Raw genomic sequence first — 25,176 nt, 5'->3', positions numbered from 1 at the left:
CCTCCCCTCCCCTCCCCTCCCCTCCCCTCCCCCCCCCCCCCCCCCCCCCCCCCCCCCCCCCCCCCAGCCACCTTTTGTAGAAAATATAATATTTCCTTTTGTGAGAATTACTATTAAACATAACTGCCCCTGATGTAAACAAATTCCACTTCAGAACCTCCAGGCCTGACTTTTTAAGCTCTTTGGTTCTTTTATCACTCCTCTCATGTCTTTTACAGTCTCTGGAGATATTGCTATTCCGTGTACTTACTCACATCACAGCTAACAGCTGGGAGTCTGATCCTCTGAAGGAGTAGAAGTGCAACCTAATATCTGCTTTTAAAAGCTTTATATTGGAATAAAAAAGCACATATTTGAACTATACCTTTGAGGGTATATCGCACCCACTCATGTGCATTTTTTTTAATCTCAATTGAAAATGAAGTCTTTAAAAGTTTAAAATGGCCAAAGGGGACTGACTTCTTTTCAGGAAAGAATCCAATATGGCACTTACGCCTAACTCCCCCATGGCCTTTAAAAGCGTGATTATGCATTCAAAACATGTATTCAAACTGAGGCAATGCTCTACCGGTAGACCATACAGGTACTTTCATATATATAATTGTTTGATGAGTTGATCTCAAACCGTGATTTTAAAAATACAAGGGTTCATTCTGTTTGGGGTTTATATAGGTCTCATTGTATGATGGTGGAATAACTGTAGATACAGATGCATAGTAAATGTACTGAGTTCATTTGCGTTAGCTCTTTTTGGATGGGCATAAATGTTTCTTTTTATTCTTTAGAAAGGAGATTTTAGAAGGTAGTCTCTGAACAGGTTTTATCCTTTCCCCAGCATAGCCTATTTTTTCTGCATCAGTGGACTTGTCATGATAATCAACTTTTTTGTCCCAACCATCAATCACTCCTGATTACAGCTGGGGAGAAGTTCTGTTCTGTTGATCAGCCCATCAGTGCACATAATGTTACACCTGGAGACAAGTGAAAATCATCCCTCGATGGGAGAATCACTTGCCTTCAAGCCTTTTGTCTGAAGTATTTTAATTTACATTTAGAGTCTTGTTGCAGTTGTCAGTGCTTGCTTTGATTTTATTATTTCTTTGACAAAAATAATAAGTTCAGTTTAGCTTTCCCTACATGATTAGAAGAAGAATGCTTTTCTATTTCAAATAACATCTTATGTTGTAACTTTTACACTTCATTGTACAAATAGTGCGATAATTATCACTATATAAATTAAAAATTAAATGGTTATGTGGTACTTCACTAGGAGAAACTTAGTATATGCTAGCCCAGAATTTTTGCAAAAGCTATTTTGTTGGCTGATCATTACTGAAAAACATCCTTCTGAAAATAGGGGCATTCTATGTATCTAAAGCCAAACATTTTTTCTTCCTTGTAATAAAGGTGTTTTTCAGTTGTCACAAGAATGATGAAACTTCACCTTGGGTAAATACTTCATATTTTGCTAATAACTTAAATATGACTTTTAATTAGCTATCAGAATAACCAGATGTGGTTTAATTGTACTGTTCTTTTTCCTCCCACAGTCACTTTTTTATTTTAGGTATCTTTTTAAATTACCATTGTCACAAGTTTATGCTTTCACAATATCAAAAAACCACAACATATAAGAAGACTGTAAACCTGATACTTCAAGGGCTACAGGATGAAGTGTAAATGAAGAAGAAAGTAGAATGTGAGAGTATGGGGTAATAAAGATTTGATTAGCAATCATGTTTTTACATAAAAGGTTTAATTAGCAGTAGCTCATTTTCCTATTCCTGCTGGCCACTTTGAGGACAGTGATATATTGCTTTTTTGCAGTGAGCCATACCACCAAATAGAAGGTGTTATGTTTTCGTTAGATGCAGACACTTCAGCATTATTATCTTTCACCTCAGTCTACACAGCAATACAAAACATGTCTAAATGTCATAATTTAATAGGCCAATGATATATACAGTAATTTTAAAACTATGGGATATTGGCTCAGATGCTTTGTTTTGTTTCTTTTTAAATTGATGATAAAAGCACTAAATTGCAAATCAAATAATCACTCAAACAGGCTCACGCCTGTTTATGTTCTGTCTGCTTGAATACCTTGTTTGCCAAATACAGAATTTCATCACTTGTATAGAAGTTGTTCTTCCAAAGTGACAACCGTTTATTTTTATGGTTTAGTAATTAATGTGAGTATATTGCATAATTTTTATTTTACAGGGTACATCAATCTGCATTACCTTTCCAAAGACTCTCACCACTTATTATTGTCATGACATAACAGAAAAATTTCTTTTGTTATTGAATAGAGATATTTGATGGTTCTTCACTAATACAATTCTTGTCAAATAGCCTACCACAAGGTACCTGTCATTGCTTGTCAATTTATTCTCTAACATGATTTTCATAGCAGAATCTTATGTAGTGATAAATAGTTACAATAAAGTCAATTTCTAAGGTAAATGCATTCTGAGAAGCAGCAATAAGTGAGTAACAATGTCTGAAGATGTCAGAAAACACAGAGTATGTGGAAATAATTAACACCTTGGACACTGGAGGAATGAAGATTTTTACTGCATTTAAAAGTATTTTATTCTATATAATTCCCAGTGGCTAAGAATTTTTTTTCTAAAATTGTTTTACATGACTAATTTATTTCTCTTTAGTGCTTGAAAAGGCTGTAAGAATGAAACTTCCTTCACAAAAGAGCTAAGAAAATGTACATCATGTAGTTACAGGATGGAAGAATTTTTAATAAAATGCACTAAAAATGGTGCAGCACCGTTTTGACTATTCTTCCAGAGTCTCACGTCTCAATTGGTGAGACAGGCTTTACTAGCGTGGCAAGCCAACAGGGAATGAGATGCAGAGAAAAGCCTGCAATCTTTGTAGGCTTATTAGCTCATCCTGTGTTCAATTAGTGCTGTTGGAGGTGGTGCTGCCACCAAAACAATTGGCAAAAAGTAAGGAGAGAACAGGTATTCAGGAGAAGAAAGGAGCAGATGCAATGACATTCAGCAGCAGGGATCATGAGGAGTGGGGACTGCAGCGAGAAAAAAAGGGTTCTGGCACAGACTCTTGGCTGAAATAGATCGGGCTGTATTAATGGTCACCGCTTAGTCATTTCTCTCTTGTAGGGTTGATTGCATTTGCCCAAGAAGGGATTCAGTAGTTAAGACATGTTTCAACCCAAGGCACAAGTTCTGTCATCCTTCCAAGAAGGATCTAATTTTTTTATTATGCATATTCTGCACTAATGGAAGGAATTGTAAAGGGAGAGGAATTCCTATGGAGTGGAAGATGTGCTTTTCACACTTGAGAGAAGTTTGTTACAACATCGTCTAGGCTAATAAGATGAGAAAGGTGACTTCTTGGCCTCACATCATGAGAGAAAACCAATGCAGAGTTTTCACTGGTGTATGTGACCATGTTTGCTGTTTAGAGATGGAAAAGAAGTACAGTTTCTGGTGGTGGGAAGCTGAATTTTGTGTGAATTTTACAGGTGCTGCACAGCCTTTGAACTGCCATCACTGGCAGCCTAATGATCAAAAGCAAAATTCCTTGTTGAAAAGGATCTTGCCTAAATTGTCAAAGCAAGTTCTGAATTGGTTTATTCTCTCTCCAAATCCCATAGAAAATGAGTGAAATTAATCAAGGGCAAATCGATCTTTTCAAAAAGTCAGCACTAAGAAAAAGTAGGCATTTGCTCTGATGACTCTTATTAACTGATTTTTCTATCACTTGTAACCATTTTGAGGCTGAATATTCAGTTGTGGCTGTGATGTCTGTTTAGTTGCAGACATCAGTCCACGCTACTTCAGTCAGAACCAAAGGCAAGGTCCCAAGCAAAAATGGGCTCAGCATTTTTGCCATGTTTCTTGCTGTGTCCATTGATATAGATAAACAAGCGTTAATCATAAGATACACTGGAAATCATTTCTCAGGAAACATGTTGTTGGTATGGTCTGAATTATTCTGCAATAATGACCTTAAAAATAGTAGAGGTACTGTTTAATCGGTAATTTACTTAGAACCTGGAGCATACTATGGCTCGCTCATACAAGGAGCCTACAGGTAAATATCTGTGCAGTATACACTGCTTTACAGATGTGTCAGATGAGATCTTTTCTCTAGAGAGCTTATTTTCTAATAAGTCAGAAATGAAACAAGAATATAAGGTAGGGAGAGCAGCAGGGGATCAGCAAATGAATTAATGGAAAAATACTTTCTGAAACCCATTTTTAAGTTTTCTTGAAAGACACAGGGTTTGACAACCAGTAGGAATATGATTCAACTTATTAGATAACATGTTAGAACAGTTGAAGTCAAGCCTGTAAAAATTGTCTGAGGGTAAATAAGAATAAATGTATTTTCAGAATTTGTAGTTTATGGAATAAATGGTTGGAGTAGGTGTGTTGTTCTAAAGCATGTGAGAGGGAAAAGGAGCTATGTAAGAGAAGAGACAAATAAACAATATTGAATAACAGGTGTGATGATGCAGAGCAGGAGATCAATATGTGGAAAGAAAGAAGACTCTGAGTCTGTCATAGTTCGTGATTAACATTTGGGATATAGTGACAGAAAAGAGGTGATTTGAGAAATGGAAAATTTCAGGTAGGAGGGTAAACAGTAGGAGAAAAATTAGAGCCATCCAGGAGCTATTCATCCTGAATGATCAGAAAGATATTGGTTGAAAGCAAGGGAGAAGTCATCACAAAGAGAGTGTGTCAAGTCCAGAGAGTAGAAAGGCTTGAAGACAGAATCCTGAAATACATTAGTCTGGCCAGTGCAAGTCTTGTTTTTCAACTGGGAGGAGGTTTGTCATCCAGACATTCTCCAGCTGGGGTTACTTAGGAGTCAGGTCTTCTCTAAAGTCAGCCTTAATGAATGTTTTTTTTCCCCCCCGCTACTTAAGCCTATATAAAAGTTAAGATGGCTGAAGTCTATCAGTTAGCTCTTTTCTGGTATTTACGGTAAGGAATAATGACAGAAGCACTTCTAGAATAGTGTAAATGGGTAACTGCATTTACAGTGTAAATGGTGTGTGCAGAGGTGCATTTTCAAACTGATAAGTGATGGGTTGGCCCTTGAGGCCCTTTGGCTGGGGAGAAGCATAATTCTCATAATTTTCTTTTATCAGTACCACAAAAGATAAATCAACAGTATGATTATCTTATTGTTAAAATCAAATTTCTGGAATTCGTGCACTGTAAATAACCACATATTCAGGCCTACTTATTAAAGCTGCCAATTTTGTGTGATAAGGTCATCCTTAATTTCTCTTTGTTTAATGAACAGTAGTGGACTCCACCCCTTTTTAGAGAAGTGACTGGTTTAAATGGGGAGAAGAGAGGACTGTACAGCCATGTGGAGCAAAGATTCACGTAGACAATAAATTCTGTTGCTGGCTCCTGTGGTAATAAGCTGTGCAGTCAAAAGACCACCAGGGCCTATGATGTGGTCTGTCTGATCAGGTAGAGAAGGTAGGGGCCCTCTCCTATAAAACATCAGGGGGTTTTAGACCCGTATTCCTGAACCTGCAGAAGTCATAGATTTATATTTAACTGACTGAAAGGCGTGTTTGCACTCGACTGAATAAACGATTCGGCTATAGGTTTAATCCATTGTTAGCAGACAACTGCTTGTCCTCCTACCATATTTGGACTAGTAAACCCTTTGGCTTAGCCTGAAAGCTCCCAAGTATATTCCTGGCCAGTTGTCTGCCTGAAGAAACCTGTTAGATTTAGTGTGTAAGCCTGAAGGTGCTAATACATCTTAAAACTCTCAGCTGGAAGTAAATACCTGGTTTGTATTTGGAATGCAATAAAATGTATTTTTTAGGAGACTGAAGGGCAAAAACGTTGAGGCTGAAACTGTATCTGTAAGGTGAAACTGAAGAAGCACTGAATTAAAGATTAAAGCCTCAACCCTTTATAAAGAGAAAGTATTGGAAAGAATTAGAAGTTAAATCTTGTCTGCACTTGGTAGGACTCTTGTCCTGAGCTTGGCCTAGTTGTCCTATTCCTCTGTAAATGGCTGTGCATGTGTCCTGACAGCCTTTGGGATCTCATTTGGAGAGTGTGACTTCTCCAAGTTCACTGTCATCAGTACGGCTCTGGATAGTACCTGAGATCCTACTCTCACCCTGTCTTTGAGTCACAGTCACAGTGCTGTAGTTCAAAATTCTTATTACTTGGTAAATGTGTGCATCATTAAGTGGTTTATGATTTGGCTGGCAGAGTAGGTGGCACACGGGGACGCTTCAGCCAGAGCTGGGAGTGGGGGCCTCGTGAGGCTCTGAGGAGAACAGCACGTACGGGCACAGGGGCGACATGGTTCCAGCCATTAGGGCCACCATGAACTCTGAAAGCCAGGAAAATGCCCTGGGAGAGTTAACGGTTCTTCTCAAGAGACTTACATGACTCACTGGCAATATTTATCATAATCGTGATAGATTATAGCAACCTACACCTGCAAGTACTTGCTTTTACAATCACAGTGTTTGCTGTCTGCTATTACCCTTCTTTATCCATTGTTTAAACTTGGAACTTTAACGTTCTTTTAAGTTAGGGTCCTTGTTTTTTTGGTCTGTCTAAGGTTCATTCATGTTGGAATAACTGTCATTATTGAAATGGCTTATAGTGCAAAGCACTGTATTTGGGAGATAAATTGAGTTATTCTATTTATTTTTATTACATTTTGATTGTATTTTCATTATGGGATGGACTCAGATGTAATTTGGCTCTAGGATCAAAAATAGGAAATTACTTTAAAATGGAAAGATAGTCAACACAGATTCAGTTGAGACTGGGAGTTCGAAGGGTTATCTGCCGCCTTCTTTATTCCCTAGATATCATTATGTAGTGTTTCTGATAAATGCTGTGGCTTTATATCTGTCCATAAACTGCTGCACAGATTACTTGCAACCCAGTAAAAAAAGCAGGACAATGGATTATATCTCTCTGACAAAAATGTGAAAGTCTTTGTTAGCTTTATAGCTGGATGTCTGCTGGATATATATATCAAGTGTCCTCAACACTGGAAACCAAGTCATTTCCATTTGAGTGAAATTGTTCTGGGTGTTCTCAATTTTCATTTTGTCAACATTTTGTAGAGTGTATGTATGTATGACATACCAGTAGCAGCTGAGTATGAGTACATAGCACCAACCAAGATGATGTAGAGTTACTCAAACAAATGCTATAGTGAGAGTAGACAAGTAGCATATTCCAAGTTGCATATAACACATTTCTGTGGTGAAAGCATGGCTTTTTTGGCTCAACTGATGTGTTTCTGTGATGCTGTACATTTTGTTTTGTTGGCTCAGTCAAAGGCTGTCCATCCATCCATCCATTTAAATTCTTTCGACTGGGTCCAGGCGGAGCATCGCACTTGCTTTCAATCACCAGTCCAGGGTGAAATAAATATCAGCGTTTCTGTTGACTTACATGGCGCCAGGATTTCACCCACAACTTAACATGCTTGCTATCTTTTTTTTTTCTCCCAGCAAAGAGGTCCTTGCAATTTCCAAAGGGCAATGAAAACAGCATAGTTCATTGTTTCTAGATTTTGGTGTATAATGAATTCATAGGAGTGAATATTGAAACAGTTGTAAAGCTCCTGCCAAAATGTAATTTCTTTATGAGGAAAGTAATGAAGTATATTAGCTACGCTCAAAAAATAACTTCCAAATCAATATGCAAGAAGTTGATCAATAATATGCATGTTAGGAAGGTAGCAGAACACATTCAGGATTTGAATAAATGAACTAAAGAAAGTTCTTCTTTTGCAACAGGGCTTCTAGAGTAATTTGCTAACTTCCTATCATGGGTGATTTCAACATAGATTTCAATGGAGCTTGGACTATTGAAGCAAATAGCTCATTCTTGAAGATCTTTTGTTGTTTTTAACACATTGAATTAGCTCATTACTGCTGAATATGTAGTGGAAAATAGCATCTGTTTACACTGCAATAATATAAAAATTACTTACCAGTAACAGAATAAGGAGCAATTTGCAAAAGCTAATCATATTTGTGCACTTGTCTGCAAAAAGTAAATTGTTAATACATACCCAAGGGAAAAAGCACTTAATGGTTTATGCAATTTAATAGTAATGTTAAGCATAATATATTACAGAACATTTTTTTAGGATTCAGTTTTAAAAGTCATAAGGGTATGAACACAAAAAGCATAGCTGTCCCATATTGCTTTCACCTGTGCTTAGTGATGGTTGAACTCCAGAAAGCATCCTGAAGCTCATTGTGCCCAAATCAGTGTCAAACTCTCCGTACACCCCAAATGTACACCACCAGCTTAGAAACCTACTAGGAGATTTCCTTAGGGAGAGTTCTGTCTTCCTTTAGCTAGAAGATTTCAGTAGGATGTCCTCCATCCTGTAAGTTTGGGGTGCTGCAAAGCATACTGAGGCATACTGAGAATTATCACAGCAGTGAGACGCTGTGGGTGTAAACTGAGAGCTTTTCACAATTTCAGTTCATCATTGGAGGTGAAGTTAAAGATTCTTATTTTCTTTTTATTCAAAGAGGATTCAGAAATCTCTGTAACTTTTTACAGAAACCAGTTTTCCAGAAGTAATTTTGTAGGGACCAGGGTAGACATGTTAGCTTTTCTTTAGCCCTGCTTGGCCTCCTTGTGCCTTGTTTGCATGTCCCATGTGCAGACTTTTTCAGGAGATCCTTTTTACCACAGAGGCTATGTGCAAACTTGCCGTGTCTCTCCCCTGACATTTTCTTTTTCTTCAGAAGTCTAGAGGGGAATGCTTTGTTCTGAACTCACATCTCAATACAAAACCTTGAGAGGGGCTTCAGTCTGTTGTTTAAGAACAGTATGCATTTATACATCTGCTTGTGGAAATGGCAACTGTTAATTATTTTTAAAGGATAGAAGGAAGAGGAATCTTAAATATTCTTCTTTACTCATTGAGGTATTTTAATACCTCATTAGTTCTGATAGTATAAACTCTTCTTGGTTAGTGATGTCATGAAGCATCCATGGCTAAAATTTTATAAAAAGGAAGCAAAAAGTCTTTCATTTCACACAAGTGTTGTGTGAATTAAGTCAGCATTTCTTCAGGTGTTAAGGTCCTGCCTGCAAGGTTAAATTAACCTTCTCATATTAAACTACAGTGCTTCTCAATCACTTCAGGAGCATTCCAACATTTGGTGGACGTGGATGGAAAACTGGACTTAATTGTACTACTCTACATGTATCAGATCTCTGTAATTCTTAATTCTGAGATGTGAGAAGTTTGGGGGTTTTTTCCTTTCATTTGAGTTACCATAGATTGGTGGGAATCAGCACTGAGCAATAACAAAAGGAAGAACAACATAAAAACATAAAGAGCAATAAATAACTATAAATGTTAATAAATATTGTGAATAAGTATGAAGGGATTTGCCTGATCCAAAGAGTTTGGAGTCTCAGCATTAAATTTCAGTACCATTTGAAATTTCACTCTTTCAATAATCTCTGCCCAAGCAAATCTAAAACATGAAATGATGTCTTAGTTTTAAAATCAGAAAGGGCTCCTATACCTGTCTAGTTTGACCTTTTTTTATATTACACACCATACAATTTCATATAGCTGTTCCAGTTTTGAACCTGATAATCTGTGCTTGACTAAAGGAGATGAGAAACTTAGGCACTGATCCTATAACACTTTGGCATATAAAATGTCCTGTTGATTTCAGAGGGGCTACTCTTACCCAGTAAGGTTTGTAGAATTGCAGCCGGTTTCTTGTAGCTTCAGTAAGTATTTGGTTTTGGTCAATGGAAAAAAATAGATTTTCAGATTTCAGTGTAATGCAAGGTAGAGGGAATGAAGGTTTATAGCAAGGAGACAAAATATAACTGCAGTGTAAACAGTAAGTACTGTCAGAACATTCTCATTAAGTTTTGTGTATTGCTTTGTATCCCTAACCATGGCTTCTTACACAGAACCTAACATATAGCTTAAAGGAGTGAAAGATGCTGACCTGTCAGCTTTGTACTGGAAGATATTTTTGCCTGTTCTGTATTGATGATGGTACAACAACCTACTTGTGTTAGTAAAAAAACCCCATTTTTCAGTCTGCACAACTTTTGGAACAGCTTAATCTATCCACATATATGTATTACTTTAAGAACAAACAATTGATTTTATAACTAATTTGCATCGCAAGTAGGTCTGTGTGCACTATGTATATCTAAAGGAGGTTATTCAAAATACTAAGGCTCTGACCCTGCAATAGTTGGTAGAACTTGTGTGCTGGCACACCTGGTAGGTATACACAGCATCTCGTGGACTTCACTGAGGCTCTGAATGCGTTCACAGAGTCACCCAAGAGTGATTGAAAGTAAGGCGAAAGGAACAAAATTACGTAAAGGAATATATATAACTGTATTGTAGACTGACTGATCTTCAAGTTTTCCTATGCCTCACAAACCTTTGTTCCTTCTGGCTATTTTGATTGTTTTTCTCAAAATATTTTCTTCTTGGCTAATCGTTTAGATAAAACCAGTTTTGAATGCAAATTTGCTTCCATGGTATGCCACTAGTTTTTATCACCACTTAGGCATTTATTTTCTGTTAATATTAATTCCTTATATAAAACATAATTCTTTTTTTTTTTTAAGTAGGAAATAGCATTTATTCATTTTACTTTGTTTCTTCCTCTCTCTTTTTCACGTAACATATATTTCCTCCCAAAGAGGGAAGTCCTGTGCATAAACCTACACTAGGACTTTTTAAGCAAACCACTGGCATCGGACTCTTTCAGAGATACAAAATTTGTCTAAATGAGCCAGGAACTAGTGGGCTGAGTTATTTTATTCCAAGAAAACACATTGCCTCTCCATGGATGTTTCTGCACCTGGAAGGCTTGGATTCCTCTTGAAATATGAGGAGAATGAATCTGTAAACTCTTCCATCTTAGTCCTAGCCTTAAATTATCAGTCTTTGTGCAGCTGTGAAAACTTTTCACAGTGGAAAAGCTCACATAATATTTTACATATACTTACAGCCTTCTACAAGGAAGCTGGAGATTTAGCCTGGGAAGCACCTAACTACTGCCAAGTCCATATAAAACAGAGCTGAAATCAGGAAATTTAAGCATTTATGTTTCGTATTTGTGGGTTTTGAATTTCTACTTATGGGCAGGAGCTGATCTAAAGGACACAGGAAATATTTATACAAAAATAACTATTAAAATATAAATTTAAAATCTAAAATGAAAAATTTGTGTAACTGTATATTTGAGTACAAGAATCAGAAAGTTGAATCAACATTTTTCTGAAGACAAACTTGAAATTTGGAAAACTTCTAACTATAGTATTAGAAACAGTAATTGCAATAAAAGTATTAAGACTGTGCTTAAGAGCACAGTGAAAATGTCTCCATGTACTCTCTTTTGTGGTTTTGTACATACAAGTTGTATTGACTTGTTCGTAATTTCAAATATAAAGTTAAAATAGTACTGAATTAATAAGAATTTAAATATGCACTTTTTAAGCTTTTCCTGTTTTCTGTAAAATTTCTTGTAGTATCTTTGTGTCTAGCTTACCACTAGTCTTCCTTGATGCTTTGATTCAGTCAAAAAAATCTGAAACTCAGAATTCAATGAGATTGCTATTATGAATGTAAACAGACAAATATGGTTTCCTTGGCAACAGAAAACAGGTGAAAACACTCAGACGAGCTACGCTAAACCCACCCACTCAACTTTCTTTAGTTATCAGTTCACAAGCTGGATGCAGAGGGAATCGAGTGTTTTATGCTCAGTCGGTGTAAAGTTTCTAAATGAACTGAGGCTCTGGGCAGGTAAGTGTACGTGTACACTCTTGACTCCCATTAGCTGTTGTGAACTGTGACAAACTGAGATTCAAAACGGTGTTGGCTACATATCCACCCCTGTTATTTTTCAGATGACATCAGAAAAGACTCTGAACTTTTCCACACTACTCAGAAAATTACTGTCTTTAAAAGAGTTACTTTAAATTCAACAGCATCCGTTGTTTTTAAGTAAACATTGTTTGTGTATAACCTGAACGTTGAAACACATTTACATTATTAAACTCATTATTAAGTAAATTGCAACCATATTGTATCACGGTGAGCTTGTTTTCTTTGTTGTTTCACAGATAGATTGTATGTCACTTCCACTTTTAGGATTGCCATTATTGACATATTATTCAAAAGGTGTTAGTTAACACAATGAATAAAAGATGTGTGGGTGTGTCTACTGCCAGTGGAGGGAAGCTGGGCTACATTTCTACAAAACTATAATGGCAGATATAATTTGCTCAAGTTCTCAGTTCCAAATATGTCGGTTCCAAATTCAAAACTGGAAGCATATATGTTATATTTACTAAGCTGAATAAATACGTGGTTTATTTTATCATATGAGTAGCACATAGGACTGTGTGTAGATTAACCACCTTCTATCTCATTCTAAAATTAACCTGAGATAAATCATTTGGTTAATCTTAATGAAAAAAGTCAAACAAGTTTAATATTCTTTTGAAACTCTGACTACAATAAGATTTACCATGGGGAAAATAAATGATGCTGCCAATTAATACAGTAGAGATAAGATTAAATGTTAAAGTTAATTTCATTGATGATACCAGTTTTCAAAAGTGCATGTTTCAATGTCTCATCTCCCCCTCAAAAGAGCTCCCCAAAAAGCAATCATTATTACTATGGAAGTCAGTTTATAAAAACTTCCAGAGACCAGAACTTGATAATCTTGTCAAAATGAGTTTAAAACTGATCTGCCTTAACAATAAAAAGGATAAAATAGATGGTAAAGCAAATAGTCTGTTTAGGGACTTTCAACATGCAATGAAGTTTTGTTCTTCTGCATGAAGTACTGGTGTCCTTAAAAGAAAAATGCCAGGTATGGGAAGAGATTGATTACTTGAGCTATCTTCCCTTCAGTATATATATATTGATGCTGTGTATGTCTACCTGGAATGCAGTGTGAAGTGCGTTATATCTAGGCAGTTTTTTGTATCTTGCTTAGATAGTTTCAGGTAATGCCACGCTCAATGGCAGCCTACAGTACGAGCAGAGGCATGGTCATAAAGATACTGTGTTACAGGCAAGCGATATTAAGTAGGAAATCTTGACCTTATGCATCAGACCAAGATAAAATAGCTTTTCCTTTCCATAATAAAAATATTTGATTTTACTATAGGATGGATGATTTTACCGTAAGAATGGGGTCGATGCCAATCTCTCACAAAGTGATGCAGACTCTTGCCAGGTGCAGTCTCTCACCATTATATAAATGGCTCTGGAAGGAGCCCAAGCACAGGGAGTGGGATGGAGCAGCTTTGTTAATGCAAAGGAGCTAGCGAGCTCGGAAAGCACCCATTTGCTCTGATCCTTGAGTCTCAGGGTACAGTCATGAGTGTATGGAATATGCTTTATGAAGGAGAAGAGGGAACAGAAAGTTTTTCTTTCTATGGAAAGAGAAAATTAAATACCTGGGAATTAACGTGCTGGGACATTTATTTTATATTACCATAATAATGGAGAAATGTTTTCTTTTCTACAGAAAGGTCCTTTTTAGTACTTGCTCTGTTATTGTATATTTGGCTCTAGGGAAAGGGGCAAATTGATCAGTCATAGTTTAGGGGGCAAAAGCTTTCTCTCAGAGCATATCTGAAAGAAGTCATATTACACGTCCTTGGCATTTTATACCACAGTTATATCTGAGTCCATAATGTAATTAGATCTCTGGCTCTGTATTACAGACTGGTGTTGATGATAGAGTGCACAAAAAATTGAAATGATACAATTCAGAAGATAAAGGTAAGCTTAGCAGAAGGAAGAAATGACGACAGGCAACATTTATCTGCACTGTAATTGACTGCAGATTGAGTTTGTATATATCAGGCAGAAATCAGGATACTCTTCATGTTCAATATGAAACATGTCATCGTGTTGACATCACCTTTAAAAATTATATTATATGTCTTCACTTAACCTCCTACTCTGCAAAGGCTTCCACAGGCACTTACCTTGTTTGTCTCTTGTACCATGAGTCTGTGAAGCTCTGCTGAAGTCCATGGAGTTCCTCTGTTTTCTAGAAAGTAAGCATAGGACTTATGAGTAGTCCTGAATTTCCTGCGTGTACTCACTGGGCAAACAAAACAGTAGGCCTTGTAAGAAATTATTTTTGAAAATTTAAAATAACCTCAAATAAAAGCTTACCTACTAAATAGAGTAAATACATCTCAGTGCAAAAGACTGTAGAATCCTCTTACCGTTTTATCAGGTGTGAAAGCCCTGCCCTAGGCAGAACCAACTGTTGGCATCTCAAGGCTGTTAGACTTTCTCTCTGTAAACTTCTTCTGTTTACTTACTGGAGAAGTTCCATAGGGATCACATCAGGTTGTAAATAGCAAAAGCTTTCTCTCAGAGCATATCTGAAAGAAGTCATATTACACGTCCTTGGCATTTTATACCACAGTTATATCTGAGTCCATAATGTAATTAGATCTCTGGCTCTGTATTACAGACTGGTGTTGATGATAGAGTGCACAAAAAATTGAAATGATACAATTCAGAAGATAAAGGTAAGCTTAGCAGAAGGAAGAAATGACGACAGGCAACATTTATCTGCACTGTAATTGACTGCAGATTGAGTTTGTATATATCAGGCAGAAATCAGGATACTCTTCATGTTCAATATGAAACATGTCATCGTGTTGACATCACCTTTAAAAATTATATTATATGTCTTCACTTAACCTCCTACTCTGCAAAGGCTTCCACAGGCACTTACCTTGTTTGTCTCTTGTACCATGAGTCTGTGAAGCTCTGCTGAAGTCCATGGAGTTCCTCTGTTTTCTAGAAAGTAAGCATAGGACTTATGAGTAGTCCTGAATTTCCTGCGTGTACTCACTGGGCAAACAAAACAGTAGGCCTTGTAAGAAATTATTTTTGAAAATTTAAAATAACCTCAAATAAAAGCTTACCTACTAAATAGAGTAAATACATCTCAGTGCAAAAGACTGTAGAATCCTCTTACCGTTTTATCAGGTGTGAAAGCCCTGCCCTAGGCAGAACCAACTGTTGGCATCTCAAGGCTGTTAGACTTTCTCTCTGTAAACTTCTTCTGTTTACTTACTGGAGAAGTTCCATAGGGATCACATCAGGTTATGTAAATAGCACATACCTGGTAGTATACAGATGTCTGAGTTGCATACTGCAACCTTCCCTGAGCTCAGTGCTGTCATCACTGCCTGGCCAGGCTGGCCAATCAGTCTGGAATGGCAACTTTGGAGTCATTAGAAAAAAATATGATACTTGTTCCAAAAATAAAAAGGTCTTCTGATTTTTATCACTTTCTTGTGTGCTTAGAACAGATATAAAATTATATTTGTAGTACTTATTGACAGCCCAACTTTAAGAAAATATTCTGTACTCGGAGATTAAGACAATGTGTAGCACAGGCATCTTTCCCTGACTTCACCAAAGGACAGAAGCCCTCTTGGCTTATGCAGTTGTGTGTTATTGCTTTTCATGTGTGCCCAGCTCACTGACAGTATTCGTTTGAGCCAGGAAACTCATTTTTTGTTTTTAGAGCTTTTTACTCTGGAGGATCCTGACATCAGTTGCTGATGTACTAGCCAAAATTGCTACTGTTGTATTGGGAATAACAGTAGAGGTGATGGTAGTATCCAGTAGCCGGTAAAAACAAAGACATGACATGAGCTACTGAAATCTGAGATAGACAGAAAGGACATTTCAGCACTCTCAGCCCTTGTTTGGGGCTTTCTAAGGGTGCAGACAGACTGCAGCCCTGCTACTAATTGGCCAAATGACAACATGGAGCAAAGCACTCTCCACAATGGACATCTTTCAAAACGTATTGTGAAATGAGAAAGACATAATACAGGATAATTGGATTGAATTTTTGCAAGGAAGAATCAGTGGAACTTTTTAAATCACTACACTTTTAAAAAAGTTCTTTTCTTTGATGTGGCTTTTATTATGAAGGTATTGCCTAGAAGGAATGACTGAGGCAGGAAAACAATCTGTAAGATTGGTAATATGAGAAGGACCAGGAGGGATATGAAAAGGATAGAAGATGCAGTGCTGCTAAGTTGAAAACTCTCTGAGAATAGGAGGAGACCCATTTTTGCCTCAATGCACACAATTAAGCACAATGTTTTTGTTGGACCAATGCCTAAAGAACATAAGTGAGAAGACATATGATTCATTGAAGTACATTAGTCAGGCAGACAAACTTATTTTGAAGACTTCCATGTAGATATCATGACTGTTATTGTAAGAAAATACTTTCTGGATTGTTTAAAATATTTCATCTTTCTCATTGTATTTTACACATTGCAATTTGCTTGGTAATATGATGTCCTTACGGTAATTTTGGTACAATATTGCACTTCAGCAAAGAAAATACAACTGAGTTTTGACACTATGGCTGTTATTTCTAACTGCTCACACCTGCTGATAGAATTTTTTATTCTTTTAATGTATATATATGTCTGTGTTTATTATATATACACACAATAAACGTTTATATTGACAAATACATTTTTTATATTCTAACAATTTGGGAAGGTTACAAAATGTAATGATTAGAAAGGTCCCTAATAATTCAAGATAAATACATGGAAACAGAGGAAATTATTTTTTTAGCAAAAGAGATGCTTAAACTGACTTGTACTGCTTAACTAGGCCAGACTTCATTACAAATAACCTTGAAAGGTTATTTGATATTTAGACATCTTGCCATTTCCTTGAAGTAATTCTTATAGACCAAAGTTTGTCTATATGTAATTTGCAGGATCAGAGCCCTCCAAATTTAATTAAGGATCCTTGAGTTTTCAACTTCAGATATGAAGTAATAATCTACCTTTTACTCTCATTAGACACCTTTTTCAAGAATTGATATAGTTTCTTAAAGTTCACTGTAATGTTGCACCAGCAATATTTGACATATTTCTCATGCTTCATCACTGACTGGGTCACACGTTAGCTGACAGTGACTTGTCTTCACAGTGCTAGGGTTAATTCTGTGTATCAAACATGGAGACTATGATGTGAGAAGCAAACTTGGAAACTATGATGAAAGAAGAAAGTAAGCTCTTTCTTAAGGTATTCTTCTAATGTGTTCTTTTGTAATCATAAAAAGAAACAGAATTTAATTTAAATCCCTTGATTCCCATCAGCTGCTGTAGATGTAGGGTTTCACCTGTAACCTCTGCTCGTAACTCATCTGAGCGCAACTTCTAGCACAACTTGGTAAGGTAATATATAAACATGTATATATTATCTTCTTGGTTTTTGCAACTGTTGAACTCTGAAGTGTTCCAGAAGGAGACCCCTTCTCACCTTTCTGAAGGGGTACAGTCTCTTCATTTAGTTAAGCATCATGGTTGGCACCAAAAAGTAGGACTAACTTTCACTGTCTTTCACTCTTCTGCTCTCTCTCAATATTTCTTAATTCTGCATGGAAGTTGGGAATAATTGCATTTTATGATCTATCTTATTTTTGTATTTAACCTACAAGTAAATACCATTTAAGTAATGAGTTTTATAATCTACAAGTAAATGCCATTTAAGCAGTGAGGATTATTTTAGTTCTCTTATGGCTGCAAGAAATGACTCAGTGAGGTACCATATTTTATGTTGCTGTGCTGAAAAAGACATTTATGGATATATTTCCATTTCTTTCATCTTACTCTTGCAAGGAAAGATAATGACAAACCTTTTTTTTTTTTTTAGGGTTCCAGTTCAGTTGTAAAAGTTCAGCATAAGCTGATTTGGAGCTGGTTAAATGCTTAGGAGCAATCTGTCTGCTCTCACATAGGACTACCATTAACATGGCAGCTACAGTTATATTGAAACAAGCTCAGATGGCTTCATGTCCCCACACAGGATGGAGATTTAAACTTTGAAATAAAAAATGCATAAAGATCTTCTTTAAGCAGAGGCTGGGTAAACTGGCAGCACTCTGTGGGAAATGAGTAATGGACCACACTGCTTAGCAGCCATCGTACTTGTAAATTTGAGCAACGTGTTTCTGCTTTGGAGCAGTTTCATTCATATATTTCAGAACACTGAAAAGGTCATCAATTTCTCCGTGGGGCCTCATTGTATATTCCTTATGCATCCAACACTCTGCTTGAGTTGAGGTTTGTGGAGCTGTAGCTGTGAGAATTTGGAGGGAAGAGAACTATGGATGCAGGAGACAAACCTGGGGTGCTCCGCCAACAATTCTGTGAAGAAAGTTGAGCTGTGTATCAAACTAGTATCAACATTCATAATTCAGTATTAAGGACCATGTTCTGACTACCTTTCTAATATTTGAAGAATGACATTATTAGTTAGGGAGAACAAGTGCAGTCAGAATCTGGAGCTGACTGATAATTAAATTTGACTAGAAACTGTAAAAATAGTTGACATGATAGTGACATGAGGATGTACTGTGTAATGTCATTTTTAATATACCATTGTAACTTGACACTGGTCCTTCAGTTGAATAATAATTAACATCTCTTGACTGTTTGTATTTGGCTTACAGTATGTCTCAATGTTATGTGTTGGGAATTGTAAAAGGTGCATGATTGTGCTGTTTCTGTTCAAGTTGTTTCTAATTAATAACTTCACTGTCCAGTGTTCTTTCAATAAGGGTACCTAATACAATAGTTACATTATTTTAGGTGTAGAGAAACTGGCTTTTCAACCAAACTGAATGATGCATCTCAATATACAAGAGCGTATGCATGTGTGTATATCTGTGCATGAATACACATACATATATATGCATTTATTGGTTTAGACAAGGTCTCTCACTTCTTTCCTACTCACCTTGAGCTTCTGAAATCTCAGGCATCTGGAAGGAATCATGACTTTTCACGAAAGCTGAAAGTCATAAATCTCGAGATTAATTAATATACACTCTTACTGTGTTATTCACTAGAACTTCCTCTCTCCCCAAAATTCAGCACGTTAAATAACATTAAATAAAGGTCTAATGACTAACAGATGTCAGATAATGCAGGATTCTTCTACCTGCACGAGTGGCTTAGTGAGTCGAGTGACTGCGTCGTTTTATCCCTTTGAGCCTTTGAATTTTTAGCCACTAAATTACATAGGTGTTTTTTTTCTTCTTCTGGTTCCACAATAGAAAGCATTTACCTTTCTTTTATGTTCTAAGTATCTGCTATTGTTTCATGCCAGAAACAAAATACTGACCTTTGTGGGTCCTTGGGCTGACGCAGCATAGTTGCTTTCCATTTGTTCAATTCTCTAGTAGCTAAATTTTGACTATTTTTCTAGAGTCTTAATAATTTCTCTTTCAAGTAAGAAAGGAGTTGAAGTTCAGCAGTAAAAATATAAGGAATTTTTCAGGTTGTTAACTTACTAAATGGAAGACTATCTTTCTTATAAGTGTTTAAATAATTAGAGAAGAAATTAACTCTGAATGTTCATACTAATGCCAGTGGGTTTTGTATAAGGTTTTATCTTATACTTCAAATACTATTCTTAAAATGCATTTGCAACATAAAATAAATGAAGAAAAGTTGGTATTAACTCTTTGAATAATAAAGATACTTTCAATGTAATACATAAATCTTAATAGCAATGCACATACAAATCTATTTTAGCTTAATGATATCAAGTAGCCAAAATATACTTGGAACTGTGACAGGATTTGTGAGCTTTCTCCTTTGAAAAGATGCTCCTGGCTTTGCATTTCAAACACTGCCTTTTGTAGCAGGTGGACAAAAGTAATCTTTTTTTTTTTTAAGAAAGCCAGCTAATTGCATGTCTGCCTCACATTCAGTTAAATCTTTGGTGATGGGCTTTGAAGAGAGTGTTTTATGTTTTGCTTTCTTTTGTTTGGGCTTTGGTTTTGGTTTGGGAGTTTTTGGTTTGTTTTTTACTGTCAGTCTTTGCTGAGAAGTTCCTGATACCACTGTTAAAAGTCAACTGTTCTCTGAAGGAAGCTTTGACAAAATCTCTATTTTGAAATAGAAACTGGAAAAGTGCAAAGCTACTGGGAGGACAGTGCCTTCCTCCCCGTTGCCTGAGAATTAATTTTTTTTTTATGCGAAAGCAAAGAAAGTCTTGATAGAAAAACTAATGGTAGCATGGTAGACTAAAACAACCTTATTCTGGTCTGAAAGTAATATACTGTTATACAGTAATATACTGTATTTATTGAATTGGGGTTGTTTGAGTATTTTTTCCATTGTTTTCCAAGCATCATTCTAAATACAGTTTTCTGTTTGGTCACTACGTGGATAATGTGAATGGTACCCATTATTGAAAGGTAGTCTGTATTTGTACTAATACAGAGAATGCCAGTTTAGAAATGAGCCTGATTGCATGGTTCATTTTGTTCTCCTTTGTAGAGCCAGGCTGCGGCCCACTACAAAGGCACTAAACATGCCAAGAAGCTCAAAGCACTGGAAGCCATGAAAAATAAGCAGAAATCTGTTACTACCAAGGACAGCGCAAAGACTACCTTCACTTCCATCACTACCAATACCATCAATACCAGCTCTGACAAAACAGGTTAAGCGACAATCTTTGTTGGTTTTGTTTGTTTGGGTTTTTTTCTTGTTTAATTCCATGTCTGTTTGGTTATGTGCTTGCCACATTGATTCATGCTCGATCCATCTTTCTGTGTGATGTTCATTTCTTTTAGTCCTTTCAGTAGGCTGGTAAGAGTATGATAGTCATGTAACCAATTTCTCTTAGTGAAAAGAGGCTTGTCATTGTTTTAGGGCAGAATGCAATACTCATGACTTGATTAATTTTTATAGTGGCTAAACTATTACATATCAACTGATCTAAACCTTCTAGTCTGTATGCAGTATCCCTCTATAAATAATTACATACGGCACATTTCTTTTAACCACAAAAAATGTAGTAAATTGCACTACTTGTGTCTAGAAGCCTCTTACAAAAGCATTGTTAGTTAAAACCTAATTTTCATAAATTTCAAACATTGCATTATTTTTTTACAATGGCTATTGCATGGTTTTGAGCTGGAAAATAGCCGTATAACTTCTATTCCGCACAATCAGGTAAGTGTTATTGATGCCAATTATTCTGCTTAAATGAGTCTTCAGACTGAAATAATATCGTTTAAATTATTGTGTGGGTAAAAGATACGCCTTTGCAAATAAAATCTATGTAAGTATTTGGTAAAGTCAACAGGATTTGATTAAGCTCGCATTTTAAATATGTGGCTATTGTACTGGAAATTTCAAAGGAAGGTTGTAAGTTCACTGAAGGGTAGTCTAGTATCGCACAAGGTATGACTGGTCTTGTGTATGAAGGAATACAGTTTGCATATTTAATCATAATCAACCCCCCTTCCCCAAACAAGCCAAAAACAGCCACGGCAAAAAAGCCAAAGCTGTGAAACAACAGAGACCTTTCTACTGATGGTGAAAACTGCTCATTTGGGACCACTTCTGATGCAGTAAGTTTAGCATTGTAAATGGATGTGCACTAGCCATTACAGTATAACAAAAAAGTACCTTGCAGACATGTGTAGTACTTTCCTTAAGATACATCTTTGCTATATTTGTTATAGACAGATACCTCTATGTCTGTCTCTCTGTATATGTATCTTTGTTATAACCCTTTATTATAGGCAGCATATGTTTTTATGGCGGTTTATATCCTAATTATAATGGGATGGCTTTAAAAAACAATCATTACATTATTTTCGTGTTTATTAGGAAAAAAAAAAAAAAGAAAGAAAATATTCCGAGTACTTTTGTTTCTATGATGAAAGAAATGAAGGATGGGAGAATAGGAACAATGTCGAAAGTTATTTATGAAAATATATATGTTCCTAAACATACAAATACCTTTAAAAGTTTTTCCTGCTGTTACCTGTTGGCACGTTCAGAACAGAAAGGGGGATGTTGTATGGAAAGAGTGATTTATTGTTCACAAAATATGATCTAGTGGTTGGAGAAAATAACTGAAGGAAAGAGAGATCTTTTTAAGCTTTAAAATGTATTATTCAAAAGCTTTTATGTTATGCTGTGTAAGTTTGAAGGATTTTCCAAGGTGCCCTAAAACCAGTCTGAGTCTTTCCATCAGGCTTTGAATTAGATCCCTGACAAGATATATGAACTGTCTTGTATCCAAGGTCAGTAGTACAAACCAGTTTTTATATCAGCATAAGTAAGAAAACATCAGAAATCTAGTTGGACACAAAAGCAATGCCCTATGCAGGAGTTTCGTCAGCATTACACATTGTTTGTGACTTCCTGGATCAATTTCATAGAACGTGTGTATACATATATGTATGTACATATACACATATATGTATTCTATATTAGAAGTACTGACCTTAATGACATTCTAAAAGACACATATTGATGTTAATTGACAAACAGCCCAAAATCTGACAATTTCACAAAATACTGAAAGCCATATTCAACTGCTGGCAAAAACCCTATTCAACCGGTGGCATCCACAGAAAGGGGGCCAGTTCTATCCAAATGCAGTTATTACAGCTCAGCATTGATGTGACTGGCGGTAGAATGCCAGTCATGCTTGGTGTAAATTATCCTTTGTAGAATCAAGCATGTATGCATAGCAGGAGGGAAGGAGAAAAAGAAAAAAAAAAAAAAAGAAAATTTTGGGTAGCCAAAAGGATGAAATTTTCTGTTAAACATGACAAGTTAATAATTTCATAAATTGGATTTTCTTTCCTTTCCAGTTATTCTGTGTCTTATATTTGCTTGATAGAACTTTTAAGGGCAAAATGATTTCTGAAAGCCAGAATAACATCAGAATATACTGCACTGTGTGAGTTTGCACATTTGTAAATGATCACTGCAAAAGTCAAATATTCTGATAGTAATATGCAGTTCTGAGGGAACAGTTGTACTAATGAATATAATTCATTAATTAATCTTTCATAACTACAAATAAGTTCTGTTACTAAGTCCCTGCACTTGTGATCATTCGGAACAAAAGCTTTTTCTACACTATTTTAAAGCGCTCTGCTGAGGATTAATACTTGGTCCCAAATACACTGAGGATAGGGTCATGTTCATATCACCTCCAATATATCATGTACAGCAGTGGTTAAATGGTGAATTACATGTCAGTCACAGCACATTGCTCAGAACTTCAGTTCACTGGTTCTGTGTACCCTTAGCAGCTCCAGCAAACAAAATGTCATCAGGAAATCTGCAGTGCTATGCAATGAAGATTATGAAAAAGACCACACAGTATACAAACCGATTCAAGAGCTAAAGCAGCAATTTGTTATGTTGCTTATTCTGGAACTATTTTGTTAGACATGGTGCCAGCATGTGTTATTGCAATAAATAATGGAGACTGTGCAACCCACAATGTAAGCGGACTCCTTAAAACCTTTCATAAATGATTCTTGGTGGTTAAACTATGTATTAAGGAGAAAACATAAAATATGGGGTCATTTTGCTCATTCTGTGAAAGTCACTGGGTTTTTTTACCCCTTTAAACAACATTTTAGAATTATTAGAAGGCTTGAACTTGAGAAAACTTTGGGGGAATGAAATATCATGAGGAATTATGTTGGCAGTCACATAATGGACAATGCCATTCTCAACGCGTGGGAACTTTGTTACCAGTTCTATTATTTAACGTCCTTCTGTCATCTGTATTTATCATTTATTATGTGATACCCGTAGTCACTCAGGACAGAAAAACAGAAAGCGTGACCATTCCAAAGACAAGCCCACTTTATGGTAGTATACAAGCCAGTTTTCAGTACTTCTTGATTCTCCAATTCAGGGGTGACAATAAAAATTCGTATTTTCACCATATGTTAATATACATGCGTACATATTCCCTGACATAAAGTTGTTAAACATCCTTGATAGCTTTACAGATTGCCCCTCCTTTCTGCCAAGGTATATTTTCCTTATAAAGATGCTTCACACCTTCACTTTGGCTGTAAGGACAGATACTTTGGAACACCTTTCAGAATATATTTAGATAGACTGTGTTCTATCATCCTAACTATGTGTCCCGTCCAGTAAAGTCATTATCCCACACTTGGATTTTTCTACTCTAGAGTGAGTGTCCTAGATTATATCCCTGTAAAATGATATCCCTATAGTTGTTGCATATGTCTAAATATTGATCTTTTCCAAAGCTATTCGAAGTTAAAAAGGACTCTTCATGACCACTTTATCACAAATTAGGTCTTGAAGATTTGGGCTGGTTTTATTTATTTATTTATTCAGCAGAGAATTCAGCATGAGTTAGGTCATTTATCAACGGAGAAGAAGGAATAGACCTTTCCAAGGGGGGAAGACATGTCATTGGGAGCCATCACTATGGCAAAGTCTTTAATGTTGCTTTTGAATGTTATACACTATTTCTTAAATCCTATGTACTGAAATTCAATGAACAGCTCTTAAAAACAGAGAAAAATGTGATGAACAGAAAAAGTGTGTATCTGGGCCAAGGCACAGACAAGATCATCTATCATTAGTACAGTCTTAACAGCTAAGAGACCCCCGTGCTGTCAGAGAACAAAATACTGGCGCCTGTCCTAAAGAGCTTACAGTCTACGTGTAAGATGAGAGAGAACTTAGGGAGATAGACACTGTTAATGTAATAGGCAGGTGTTTTAAAAGAGCAGTAGCATAAACATGTTCAAGTGATAAAGGCATCACAAGAAATGAAAACACTGAAGGATGGATTAGAAGGAAAAGGAGGAGGGGGTTTTTTTCCGATACTGAACGTATGTGTGGGTAACAGCATGGGAGAAAGCATAAGTTCTCTTATTTTTCTTTCACTAGCACATATGAAAATTCTTCTCTGTGGGAAAATTTTAGTTGTGCTACCCCTTTCCAGTCCTTTATTTATTTTTTTTTTCCTTTTTCTTTTTACCTAAGAAGTGGTAGGATATTTCTGGTCAGCAGATGAAACTCACTCCTGAAATAACAATTTCAGTCCAGCTGAGATCTGAAATGGAGAGCAGGTGGAGTGGGAGAGAGCAGTCAGTCTGGCAAGGTCTTGGGCATAAAAACGGAAGGTAGGAAGGAGAAAGAAATCAGAAATGATGTGGTAAGTCAGGGTAAACTTTGAAGGAGGAAGAAAGGAAGCTGGCATGAAATGGAGAGGTTCAGGAAGATATGTTGGAGTTTGGCAGCCATA

The 25,176-nt window shown here is 36.3% G+C and overlaps 1 protein-coding gene across 1 annotated transcript in view; it reads left to right on the top strand.

Moving 5' to 3' along the window:
• The window catches only part of ZNF385D (zinc finger protein 385D), a 362,739-nt gene that overhangs the window by 274,910 nt on the left and 62,653 nt on the right, over positions 1–25,176 (top strand). Inside the window, exon 4 of the mRNA XM_019474476.1 lies at positions 20,403–20,565. Coding sequence (XP_019330021.1) covers positions 20,403–20,565 — 163 coding nt within the window. The remainder of the gene's footprint in view (positions 1–20,402; positions 20,566–25,176) is intronic.

This window comes from Aptenodytes forsteri, unplaced genomic scaffold (assembly GCF_000699145.1).
Source record: "Aptenodytes forsteri isolate BGI_AS27 unplaced genomic scaffold, ASM69914v1 Scaffold9, whole genome shotgun sequence".
NCBI classification, from domain to species: Eukaryota; Metazoa; Chordata; class Aves; order Sphenisciformes; family Spheniscidae; genus Aptenodytes; species Aptenodytes forsteri.
This window is presented reverse-complemented; position numbering and strand designations above follow the sequence as displayed.